The sequence below is a fragment of the Montipora foliosa genome, chromosome 5 (assembly GCF_036669935.1).
Source record: "Montipora foliosa isolate CH-2021 chromosome 5, ASM3666993v2, whole genome shotgun sequence".
Lineage (NCBI taxonomy): Eukaryota > Metazoa > Cnidaria > Anthozoa > Scleractinia > Acroporidae > Montipora > Montipora foliosa.
The window spans coordinates 2,981,622-2,993,787 of record NC_090873.1 but is presented as its reverse complement, the minus strand read 5'-3'; the positions used below and the strand labels follow the sequence as shown (position 1 = coordinate 2,993,787).

The window sequence follows — 12,166 nt, the reverse complement described above, 5'->3', positions numbered from 1 at the left end:
TTGCCAACCATCTGTGCTGTAGTCTGAAAAAACTTACAAGTGCTTATTTATACCAAATTGCACGGGAAAATTATGTGATTAAGTAGTTAGTAATAAACAAGAACAAATATAGAGAAAGCCTGTCTTAATTAAGCAGAAGCAACACACGTGTATCAAGCAATCAAGCACACAAGAAAAACAATGGCTTCTTTTGAAATCTGGTAACGTGATTTGTGCATTCGAACCCAAAGAAAACCGATTTTGGGATACAGGCAACTAATTACAATTATTAAAGTTAACGACTGTGGATATTGCGTTTCTAGCTCTCTGATTGGTTTATTCAATCTCGGTTATCAGCTCATATATCATATGACCTAATACGGAAATTGAGTGCGTCAACTGTTGGCAAGCTGGAAACTGATAAGCTGTTATTTCCAAGTGTCCAAGTGTTCAAAATTTAATGAAAATTAAATAAGACAATCATTCCACTCGCGCTTGTTGGACATGAGACCGGTTACAATCTCATATCCAACGCGCACTCTTGGAATAGTTGTTAAACAAACATTTTTAGAAAGGAAGCACAATTTTCCTGAACACTAACAAGATGTAGGTATCACCTTTTAGCTTACAAATCTATTCGCAATTTTATAGTTCAGAGTCGTTTTTTTTCTTTCGCGACACTCGCCATACCGGCTAGTACACCACGCTCCCTATCAACAAGTGAACCAAATGTACCAAAATCAGCTACCTCCCCCTCCCTTAAAACTAACATCATGTCACAGTGTTTGATTGTGTCCAACCGATGAGCAATAGTTATTACAGTACAGTTCTTTAACTTCTCGATCACAGTTTTCCAGATGGTTTTCTCTGTTACTGGATCAACATGGGCTGTTGGTTCATCTAGAATAACGATTTTGTTTTGCTGCAATAAAATGCGCGCTAAACAAACAAGCTGCCTTTCTCCTACGCTTAAATTAGCCCCTCTCTCCAGCAGTTCGTAATCCAATTGTCCATTAAGGTTTTCTACGAACGATTTGAGTCGCACATCTTCAAGAGCTGCCCATAAATCAACATCTTCATGTTCATTCATGGGATCAATATTTTGTCTCAGTGATCCGCTGAACAAAACTGGAACTTGGCTAAGAACTGAAATGCATCGCCTGGATTCCTGAAGATTTACATCTTTTATTCTCACTTCGTCGATAATGACGTCACCCTGAGGGTCAGGCATGCGTAGAAGAGCTTCCACAATAGATGATTTGCCCGCCCCAGTTCTTCCAGTGACTCCAATGTGGGACTTTCCTTCGATGTTGAAAAATACTTTTTTCAAAGCTTGAGGTCCCCCATCGTGATAGGTCATAGTGACGTCATAAAATGACACCTGTCCATCACGTGGCCAGTGCGTTGGAGGACGTGCTATAGTTTTGTATCCTGATTCACACTCTAGATTTGTGTAGGACATTACTCGCTCCACGGATGTCATTAAGTTTTCCACCGCTGAGAATTGCCGAATTGCATACTGTGTGGTATCCACAGTGTCCATGACGTATGCCAATGAGAGTCCAGCCATGGCTAAAAATGAAACAAATTTGAAAATAATTTGAAATATTTTCCGCTGCTTAAGTTGGTTGCCGCTTGCGAAATGGGTTTATTCATTGGCTCCCGGCCCCAGGATGGCTTTAGAAAAATCCCAAAATTCAGTAAGGGAAAATCTTTCCAGACGAATGTACTCTCCATTTGCACAAATCCCATAATACACCCTTTTTACCCCACAAAATTTCGCTAAATTAAATGATTTGTGCAAGTGGACAATATATTTTGCTGAAAACGATTAATGCTTAACGAAAGTCGAACTTTTCCCTGGAGAATTGACTGGGACGAGGTACGGCTAGATGGCGGACACGTTGTTTCGAAGCTTCGTGTTCCAGCAGTAAATTCGTGCTGTTGATATGGCTGTACAATTGTAAAGCGCCTGGAAAATATCCTATTGAATGATTACGAAATGTCTAAGTCGGAGAAAGGACGAAAACAAACAAGAGAAGGTGGTTCACAGACTGACGAAGAAGATTCTGGTGACATCCAACTTGGTTGCCAGCAAAGCTCGGAGGCTATACCAACGTAAGGCTTTCAATTCTTGAGGAGAAATTAAACAGGCCCTTAGAGTCACTGCCGGAACTGGAAAGTTATAAGTCTTAGGGTTAAAGAGCTCCAAGATGAAAGCAAGGAATTCAAACAGAGCATTGAGTACTCGCAAGCTGAGATCACAGAATTAAAGGAGAAGCTATCACAAACTTCGTCCACGCAAGAAATTACTGCTGCTGAGTTTAAAAAAAGTTGAAACCCAGTTGTGCGAGGTACACCACCGGCACGTCAAGTTGGAATGTCAGAGTAGAAGGAATAATATGAAATTATATGGCATTGAAGAAAAAAGCAAAGAATCAAATAGCGATACGGAGGAGGTTCTACGTGAATTTATGAGAGACAAGTTGAGAATGCCTGCAAGCGACGAGAATAATATCCATTTTCGACAGAGTTCACTGTATTGTTACACGAACAGCTTTAGTTAACTAAGAGTCTAGACCACGACCGATTATTGCTAAACTAACTTACTTTCAGGATAAAAAGGAAAAGGAACTTATTTAAGTATCTAGTCGTTTTAGCGCTAGAGCGCTAATTTGGGACGATGTAAAAATCAACAAATCAACGCAAATCAAACATTGGTTTTTGAGGAGAGGGGGAAACCGGAGTACCCGGAGAAAAACCTCTCGGAGCAGAGTAGAGAACCAACAAACTCAACCCACATATGACGCCGAGTCTGGGAATCGAACCCGGGTCACATTGGTGGGAGGTGATTGCACTGTGCCATCATCCCTGTGGAGGGAAAGTCATTGCTAGTTATGGTACAACTCATACCAAAGGAATAACGATTCTTTTTAAACCAAATCTGAACGTGGTTATCGCCAGAATTGCAGTTGATAAAAATGGAAGATAAATTTCGGCTGAAACTTGTGTCAACGAAGCCCAAATAGTATTTGTGAATATTTATGCTCTAAACGACCCTTCCCAACAAATACTGTTCCTTAGAAACTTATCTAAGTTGTCTTATCTGCATATGCGAACGAAAACCTTGTGTTACTATTGTATTGTAATTAGTGATAGTTGCAGTGATAGTAACCAGTAATAATGTGTATTGTATTAATAAAATAAAGTAAAACATTGGGAAAAAAACACAAAAGAACTTTTCCTTGGTACTCCGTCACATCAACGACTGCCCTTCTTTAGCCCGTTTGTATCTATCTGGATAAAAGAACTCATGTATGATTGACTGACCTGGATCCGTTGAAAAAATCACTGTAGCAAGGACTGCACACGTGATAAAGGGAACACACAGCAAGTCCACGCGGAGACCAAACCATCGAGTGCTTTCGAAAACCATGTAAAATGCTTGGCTGTGTACGTCTTGATACCTCAAGAGATATCAAGTAAATACGTTAATTTTGACAGCAACAACAACAAACAAACAAAAACATGACGAAAAGAGGAGAAGAGGGCTTACGCCAAGGTGGAAGCAGTCTTCTTTGAACAATGTGCCCGGGGTTTGATTTTCAAGGAGATAATACCACAGTAGAGTCCAGTAGAGTCTACTCTGCACAGAGGACTTTTTCCCATTTCTCATTAAAGTTATTGATTTTATTTGCAGTCTTTCCCTTGGCTATATAAGGTCAAGAATTAACACTATGCTTTGTCAATCAGACCAGACCACAACACCGGGAGCCAATTGTCCCAATCGTTTCGATTAGTGTGTGTGCGATCTTTAACGTCTCACAGCGTTTTATGAACAAGGATTGTGAGGCGGGGCCTATGGTTTATAGTCCTCATCCGAGAGGACTTTCAAAAGAGTCTAATAATTTGCAGATGCAAAAGAGTGTTTTCACATGAAGTCACGGCGGCCATCTTGAAGGAGTGAAACAAAGAAACAGCCGCCATGTTGGAAGGGTGAAAACGTTTTGGGAATTTATGAAAATTATTCCTTTTGTTTTAGTATGCAAATATGGCTACTGGTCACGTGAGCGAAAACACTCTAATACAAAGGAAGCACTTTTCTCCTCATTTATTTAAAGATCCTAAGTGCTGGTCCAACCGGAGTTGAATTCACGACCTCCCGTACAGTAGCGTACAGTAGTCCGATGCTCAGCCAATTGGGTCAACCGTTCATCGGTTGGTAAAACCGACAAGTGATTGGAGTCGGGTTTGCTCGGAAATGTTAGTGCTATCTTAGTAAGACTTGGTCAGTATTTTGAAAGTGAAAGCTACAATGGAGGAAGCTAAGGAGCCGAGGGGTTTACCATGACATACCTGTAAAACTGTTCTTTGAATCTTTTCGCCATTCCTCTTGAACGGATCGTTTCCAAACCAGCCATGGTCTCCGAAGCATGAGAAAGGACGGGACTCCGACAAATTGACTCTAACCTCTTTATCTCTCGCGACGTCTTAAGATAGTATCTGGAAAAAAGTATGAACACTGCTAGCGAAGGAAGCAAGATTAACATCAGCCGAGGATTTGCAATGGCTGGCAGGAGGGCTGCTGTCACGACAACGAGCGTGCATTGGATACAACTGATAGAGAACTCTGGTAGTTGCTCGTCCATACTTCCGATGTCCCTTGAGAAGCGGTTTAAGATTCTTCCTGTTGGAATAGTGTCGAAGAATAACAGGTTGGCGTACAATAGGGCCTTAACCATCTTATTGTGCAGTTGTTGTGAGGCTCTAAGCGATGCAAGGAAAAAGAGGAAGACGCGGATGGCTATCAGTACAAGAGATGCTGCTACCGCACCGCTGTAAATGACCAGGTTGTCCACCTTCTGCTGCTCTTCCAAAGTTCTCTTTGACAAATAAGAAAGCCAAACATCCGGAAAAATAACAGCAGCTAAAACCAACAAAAAAGACAGCCTTTATTGCGGATTGCATTTATTGCGCACATAGGAAATTGGGACATACGTAGCGAGCATTTGAAATGGAGACAGCAACGATGTTCGTGAATTCTTCGCGATCGTGCACCTTGTTTACATTAATGGGAACAGACTTACTGCGCCTTTAATAAAAATGAGGAATCTAAGCTCTTGACCAATATCTTCGCTCTTTACAACCGGCAAATCGTGTTTTTAGCAACACCTGATGAATGTGGAAACAGACACCAACTGAGTGGATCTAAATCAACAAATCGCTACGCTGGATGTGACTCATTCACCCGCTCGGGTTCAGTAATGGCTGGTAGCAAAAAACGGAACTGTTGACAGCATTTCAATTTTCAGAGAACGCAAATTAATGGAGGAGCAAAACGTAAGGAACGAGCATAAGGAAGATCATAGAACTATGGGAAGATATATGGCATGCGTGCAGCATGATAGAACTTGTCTTTCACAACATTCTCGTCATGATCGTTTCGGCAAAAGCTTTTCATGTCGACAAGGACAGCCTTCATTTGAAAATGGAAAACAGCATATTAAAAAAGATGTTAGCTTTGAGGTAACTATACAATCACACCAATCGTGACAAAATGTCTTGAGTTAACTTACACTGACTGAGTATGAAAAAAACAATCAAGGCAACAACAGAAGCTGGATGTATTCCGCTCGTAAAATAATCCCAATAAAGGCGAAATGAAATGTTTCCAATCACACGATCCTCGTCGGGGATTTCCAGTCCTTTTGGTTCGTCAGCAGAAGATTGGCTGACGAGTGGATGCCTGTCGACCAGATGTTTATCGATGGAATCATTCATGAGCACACCATCTCCATTGCTTCTTCGTCTTTGATGTGGTGCTATCTTTTCGTGAACACGACCATTGTCCAAAATAACAATTTGGTCAGCTTCTTTTAAGTGTCTGGAATGGTGAGAGACTAAAACTCGAATCTTTTCACTTAATAGACCACAAATGCATTTCTCAAATATTTGGTCACCAACTTTCTGGTCCACAGCACAAAGCGGATCATCAAGAATGTAAACATTAGCACACGAATAAACAGCTCTAGCCAAACTGACACGAGCCTTTTGTCCACCACTCAGAACGGCTCCTCTCTGACCCACAATCGTCTCATCTTTTTCCGAAAATAGCTCCATGTCGTCCTTCAAAGAACAAGCTTCGACAACCGTGGTATACCAATCTGGGTAATAAGTCTCACTAAACAGAATATTTTCCTTGATCGTTCCAGAAAACACCCAAGGTTCTTGAGGGACATAGGCTAGAGGTTTCGGATACCTTACAATTCCACCAGATAAGTTGACTTCTCCCGCAATCGCAGAGAGCAATGTGGACTTTCCACTCCCAACCTGACCACAGATGACGGTGAGACTCTTTGTAGGTGTCACGAAACTGACATCGTCAAGAATACACTTGTTGGCTCCGTTCATTTTGTAACTTAGATTTGACACGATCAGTGCACCTTCTTTGTTTTTGGAGGACACAATTAGTTCTTGGAACTCATCTCTGTAGTTTGTTCTACTTTTTCCCTTACTTTCCTTGATTAAATGCGTATTGGTTCTATCGTACGAATAATCTGTATGGTTTTTAGCGCTTTCTGACTCATCATCTTCGGTTAAACTCTCTAACGAGCGACGGTAGTCGAAACTGAGTGATGATAAGTTTTCCAAGAGTAAGAACTCCTCTATTCTTCTGAGTGACACAACTGCTTCAAACAATACTTGCAACCCTTTACCGAAAGGAACACTTTTGAAAAAATTCATAAAGGAAAGCAGCACGAAGGCGCTTGCTGGAGTCAATTCCCAATTCCCCACCACGAGAAACAATGTGGAAAGGAGAACAGCAATTGAACCTGAACAAGTTGTTATTGCCACAACAGTTGAAGTTAACAGACTCTTCTGACAAATCTTGCTTATTTCCTGCCTGCAAATGAAACAAAAAAATTTTTCAACAACTTATAAATACTTGGTCTCCATAATGTGCGATGTATGTCCAATTTAGTTTTTTCGCAGGGACCAATTCACAGCTTAAATGGACGTTGTCATAAAAGATCGCAGTTTCACCAACAAGGAGGAGACGCGATCATACATAATGGCTGGGATGGGAAAATAATTCATCGCTGGGGCAATCGCAAAAGCGCTACCTCGATTTATCATGCCACAGATTACTCATTCCATGGATTGATGATTCCATCTTTCGACATCATCGAAAGACCAAAGCGTCACGTTTATGAAATCCTAGGAATTAGGGCACCATCCTTGCACAGATTACTGATCAAATTTTCAAAATGTCAAGACTGCGTGTGCGTTCTATCAACGACCCATTTTGCCAATGAGGTAAATTACTCAGAGAGACAGTCAGAGAGAAAGTAAGGTCAGCCAGTCAGTCCATTTGCCATTTTAAATTATGCGTATGTGACTTACTTTCTTATTTCTTTTAGTCTTTCTCCATAGTTCTGTTCGCACGCTTGAGTCTTTACAGCTCGTATCCCGGACAGCAGCTCGTTCGTTAACGTGATGCGTTTGTCGGACACTTGAGCCGTTTGCCATCGCAACTTTCCAATCAGATAAGAAACGAATAGAAAATATGGAACTACGCCGAATAAAACTAGTACTCCAGTGAGAGCCCTCCAATGAAACAGATTTAGAAACACGTAGATACCAACAGGGGCAAGAACAATTATTGAAATCATTTCAAAACCGTAACGAACTGCCAATTCCATTCGCTGAATGTCATTGGACAACAAGTCGATGACGTGACCTTCCTGGAACTCTTGTAGTCCCACAAGAGTAATCTGCAACGCAATAAATAAGAGGATATGGTGAATGGGCTTTTGATCACAAATGGAACATGCTTTGGAGAAGTCGTGCGAGGTGTATGGAATGGTTTGATCATCGCTGATTCTCAGCTAATTGATTGAGGAAGACGTCGCCCTGCAAAGTGAGCCCCCACCCTTTCCCCTTGCGTGTAATCAATATAAAAATCTCAAAAATGAGAATTTACGACATACTTTTTTATCGTTTCTTCCAAAATTTTGGGTCAGTATGCTTCTACTGGATAAGCTTTCATGATTGGTTTGGAGAGTAATGGAAGCAAATAAACATGGAATGGAAAAAAACATGAAATGTTTTTTTAGCAACCCCTTCTTTTGTTAGAATTCCACCGACCATAGTTGGTAATCTAATATGGCGATCAAAGATCATATCGAAACAGCGATCCTTCCATGATCAAAAAGGAAACCAAACAGCTCCTTGAAAAATATTACCGACAAACAGCCCTTGAGGATTTGTTCACGCATCCATGATTGATTGATGTGCCCAAGATACCTCGTCTTTTATAGTCTTCTTGTTCAAGGCTGATTTATAGCGATGCTATCATGAGCTGTGTGCTATCCGAAAACATTGGACTTTAAAGCGATCTGTAAGAATTACAATAATAGAAAGGGAGAACAAACTCACCGAAGAGTCTATTTACATACGTACATTTCTTTATAAAGGGTTGCCTAAATGCAGCAGCAATTTCATTCCCAAAAGTAAAGCCTATTTTCTTAAAAGAGTTGAGGTTACTTGCTTTTTGAAAAAAAATATTCTCACCTTTGAATATATGATTCCTTTAAGAGCGCTACAAAGCTTAGCGGCTTGTGTTTCATTCATCCAACATCTCAAATGCATAACCAAACTTTGGCCAATGGAGACCACTCCCAAAAGCACCGCACTAACGTACATCATAGTATTGTCTTCGTTAGCTGAAGTCAAAGTCGATAGAATGACACCAAGAAGTAAAACACGAAGAATGCCGCAGCTTATTTCTATTGTCCTCAAAACAAACACATTGAAAATTTCTTTAGCCCTGAACATCTTCAACACACATCTCCACAATCGAGGTATTTTTCCACATGTTTGGCTAGCTCTTCTTTCCTCGCGCCAAAGACCTTGTAGTTTTTCAGTAAGAACTTTTGTTTTACTTTTTTCTTCTATTGGCAGGAGGTCCCATTGTTCTAAAGGGCGAGAATACCCTGTCTTGAAAGTTTCAGTGATCCAATAAAATGACAAGAGAGACAAAATGCTTTTCTTTTCTCGATGTGTGGTTGAGGCCATTTCTGGTTCGTTGAACAGTTTGTGGTATCTTCCCTTCACTGGCATATCTGTCGAATAAAACGAAGAGTTTTGATAGCAAAATATTTACATGTCCTAAAATAAGAATAGCATTCACCATTGTTTGACCCGCTTCTGAAAAAAGGCCTCAAAGGTCAGTGATCATGCTCTTTGACACCACATACGTCAGACGTAATCGATTATCAATTATGTTCATCGGAAGGCGAACAAAGATTTTTCCACCTAGCCAAAGCATGATTAGGTTTCATCCTATTCCATGACCTTCGAAAGCGATATTCGGTCTGACTGATCATCACAAAGAAACTGGGGAAAAAATAAACCACTATGATTTGGGTGGTTGGAATCCTATGCCAACTTCCTCGATGGCTTTTGTTTGAGGACTCAAAATTGAGGAGACTATAAAAAAAATACATGCATATTTGAACTGCGGAAAGAAGCATGTTAAGATTGAATAACTTCGCAGTTATGAACGTGACTTTACGGGGACAAAGCATAGCCTGCGTCTGGAGAAGTGCAAGCCGATTTTGACGTTGGGGTTGCACGAAACTCTTGATGGGCTCTGCAAACGGAATGACCTGCAGAAAAAACCGATACCGTGAAGTTTAATCAAAAACATATTGCCGCTCCTTAGGCCCGGGCAAACGGCTTAAACATTTACCGTAACATACCTTCGATTTTGTTCAACAGCGACGTTGAAACCGTGTTGAAAATTGTTTCAACATTTGTTGGGTAGGGCGAGTTTCAATCGAGTGTTGTAAAACCAAAACCAAAGTAATTATTTTGGCCAATCAAGAAGGACGGAGACAATCCAGTAAACCAATAAAAACTCGAAGTTGTAACACGTTGCAGACTCAAAGCTCGGGAAAATGTGCACGCGCGAGCCACGATTGGTTTTGGTTTCACTTCTGATTGGTTGAAAAAGTGGCGCGAGGACTTTGAACCAATCACTGAGTGAAGTAACGCAAAACCAATGCAATTCGCTGATTACTTTCGACACTCAATTGAAAACCGGTCTATGTGCGTGCGCACTAATCGGTCTCTCAATGTCCGTATCCATAGTAACCGCAGCTGGGGTGATCAGTTTTCTAAGCAAACACTTCTTTTTCTCTCTCTGAAACTCTAGTAGGAGGTGTTCACGTTACGTCATCGCCGCCATGTTGGTGGACAAAAACAAACGTTCTCTCGTTTGTCCTCCAGCAATTGTACATTGCGTCATTGTTATCTGTCTCTCTCCCGAAATTGGTTGCAAACAATCTATAGAGAGAGATCAGCTGGAATTTTGGTGACGAGGAAAACGATGTCGCTGAATGACACCACGCAGCATTAAATGTGTAAATCTTGTTTTCTTAATCGCCGTTCCTTTCAATTTCTGCCGGACTGAGAGGAAATTTGCCTACAGCGTGGAATCTCCAATTGACGCTTCGATTAGCAGCCCAGTTGCATACGGTTTCTAGGAGCTTCTCGATGGGTTGAAATAATTTTATTTCATCCGTTTGATCGTCTCGGTTTGCATATTCATATAATGTTAATAAACAATAAAGAAACGATGATCCCACTCGAACAACAACTATGACAATTTTTCAGAGAAACTGAGCAGCACTGTCAGCGAATCTTTGAAGAGTTTTTGCGACTGACATGACCAAAGCGATATCAATGCAATTTTCAAGTGAGAATTCTGAGGATCACTTCATCGAGTCAATAATCTGCGACTTAAAATTGCGTTTCACTTCGGATTGTTAATACATAAAGAAAGAGGGTTTCATGAAATCGTCCGCTTCCAAGCCGACGATTGCCAGAAAATGGGCGTGAGTCTTTAAAAATGCAAGAGTTGGACTGAGTTCAAAGAAGTCTTACCTTTAGCTATAATATCCCCACGGCTTCAAAGGATACAAAAACTTCCCAAATTTGTCCAAACAGAACACGAACTGTTTGACTCCACGCTGCTATCCTAAAAGGTGGACTACAACCAGCAGAATAATAATAACGACATGTACAAAAGCTAGATGACGAAGAAAATAAGCTAATGAAAAGATCATCAGACACTTTGTAACACGATGATATCACGTGCTGAAAGTAGACAAAAAAGGAATTTTGATTTACAAATTTAAACTCATTAACATAAGATTACTCCTCCAAGAAAAACACCACTAATCATTTAAAAGGGTATTACATAATCAGCCTTCCGAGTATTTGCGTGATGAAAAGCGATAACGATGCAAGATAACGAAAGAAAATGCATAAGAAGAAAATGAGAGGATTCCAAAGAAACTGCACTTGGCAGTCTCAAGGTCCAATCGTATCTTCCTGACCAAACAAACTAACCCTACAATGGGAGATTTCCCTGTAGGAGTAACGCGAGGGTCTGTTCCGGGCCCTGTATTAGATCCATAATTGTATACTTGTCCACTCACCGAGATTATAAGACATTACGATCTTGACTACCATTTCTATGTTTCCCTCAAGATAACGGAAGTTGAGGGTTGCATTGATAGCTGTACGGGGGCGATATGCTGATAGCAGAATATAAATGAACTAAAACGTAACCATAATTTGTCTGACATTTTGTTGATCTCACTTGCTCGTCCTTTGAGAGGCCTAGCCCACGTAATAGGAGATGGTGTGCCACTCCCTCAACCCGAAGTATAGGAGTTGCCCTTGAATTAACACATGTTATTCGACGATCATGCCTCTGCTATAAGTAAATCGCCGTCAATGACAAAGAAATATCTTGTAAAATCGTAAATGGTTTGAACCCGGGAATTGTATCATAAGATCGTCCGGGCGAGTGTAGTCCTGAGGACAGTCCAGACAGGTCGTCTTCAGAGTCACATGATTTCTGTAACGACAGTACATGATATAACTACTCCGGTCGTTGATGTGATTGGTCAACGACGTCGGGATGTTATTGGTCGACTCTCAGTTAAGCAAAGATGTCATTGGCTGCGCAGACTATAAACAGTAATTCGTATGCGTCTCGCACGCACGATCGTACCTCAATTGATTATGAAATATCTATTGTATGTATTTTGTGTCATGGAAGCTTGACTATTGTAATTCCCTATTCTTTGGCTCTCTGAAGAATCAGTTACGA

At 40.8% G+C, this 12,166-nt stretch overlaps 1 protein-coding gene across 2 annotated transcripts; it reads right to left on the bottom strand.

Moving 5' to 3' along the window:
- Positions 1 to 305: 305 nt before the first annotated feature.
- On the bottom strand, positions 306 to 11,901 carry LOC138003383 (ATP-binding cassette sub-family C member 4-like). Of its 2 annotated transcripts, XM_068849427.1 has the most exons (8): positions 11,487 to 11,901; positions 10,930 to 11,035; positions 8,554 to 9,104; positions 7,384 to 7,754; positions 5,556 to 6,883; positions 4,336 to 4,906; positions 3,310 to 3,446; positions 306 to 1,551 (listed from the first exon to the last, which is right to left on the bottom strand). In XM_068849427.1, exons 3-8 carry the CDS (start codon positions 9,100 to 9,102, stop codon positions 632 to 634), a joined length of 3,876 nt encoding a protein of 1,291 aa, XP_068705528.1. In that variant the 5' UTR covers positions 9,103 to 9,104; positions 10,930 to 11,035; positions 11,487 to 11,901; the 3' UTR covers positions 306 to 631. The 2 variants fall into 2 exon arrangements, with proteins under 2 accessions (XP_068705528.1, XP_068705529.1); XM_068849428.1 differs by lacking the exon at positions 11,487 to 11,901 and having other exon boundaries at positions 422 to 1,551; positions 10,930 to 11,069.
- Positions 11,902 to 12,166: the final 265 nt, after the last annotated feature.

What these genes read in the sequence shown, in the direction of transcription:
- LOC138003383 (XM_068849427.1), bottom strand. Translation starts at nt 9,102, where the DNA reads ATGCCAGTGAAGGGAAGATACCACAAACTGTTCAACGAACCAGAAATG. An exon ending in AAGGAATCATATATTCAAAG is followed by an intron (nt 7,755 to 8,553) that starts GTGAGAATATTT and finishes ATTGCGTTGCAG; the next exon opens with ATTACTCTTGTGGGACTACA. An exon ending in GATTTTTTCAACGGATCCAG is followed by an intron (nt 1,552 to 3,309) that starts GTCAGTCAATCA and finishes TTTCATTTTTAG; the next exon opens with CCATGGCTGGACTCTCATTG.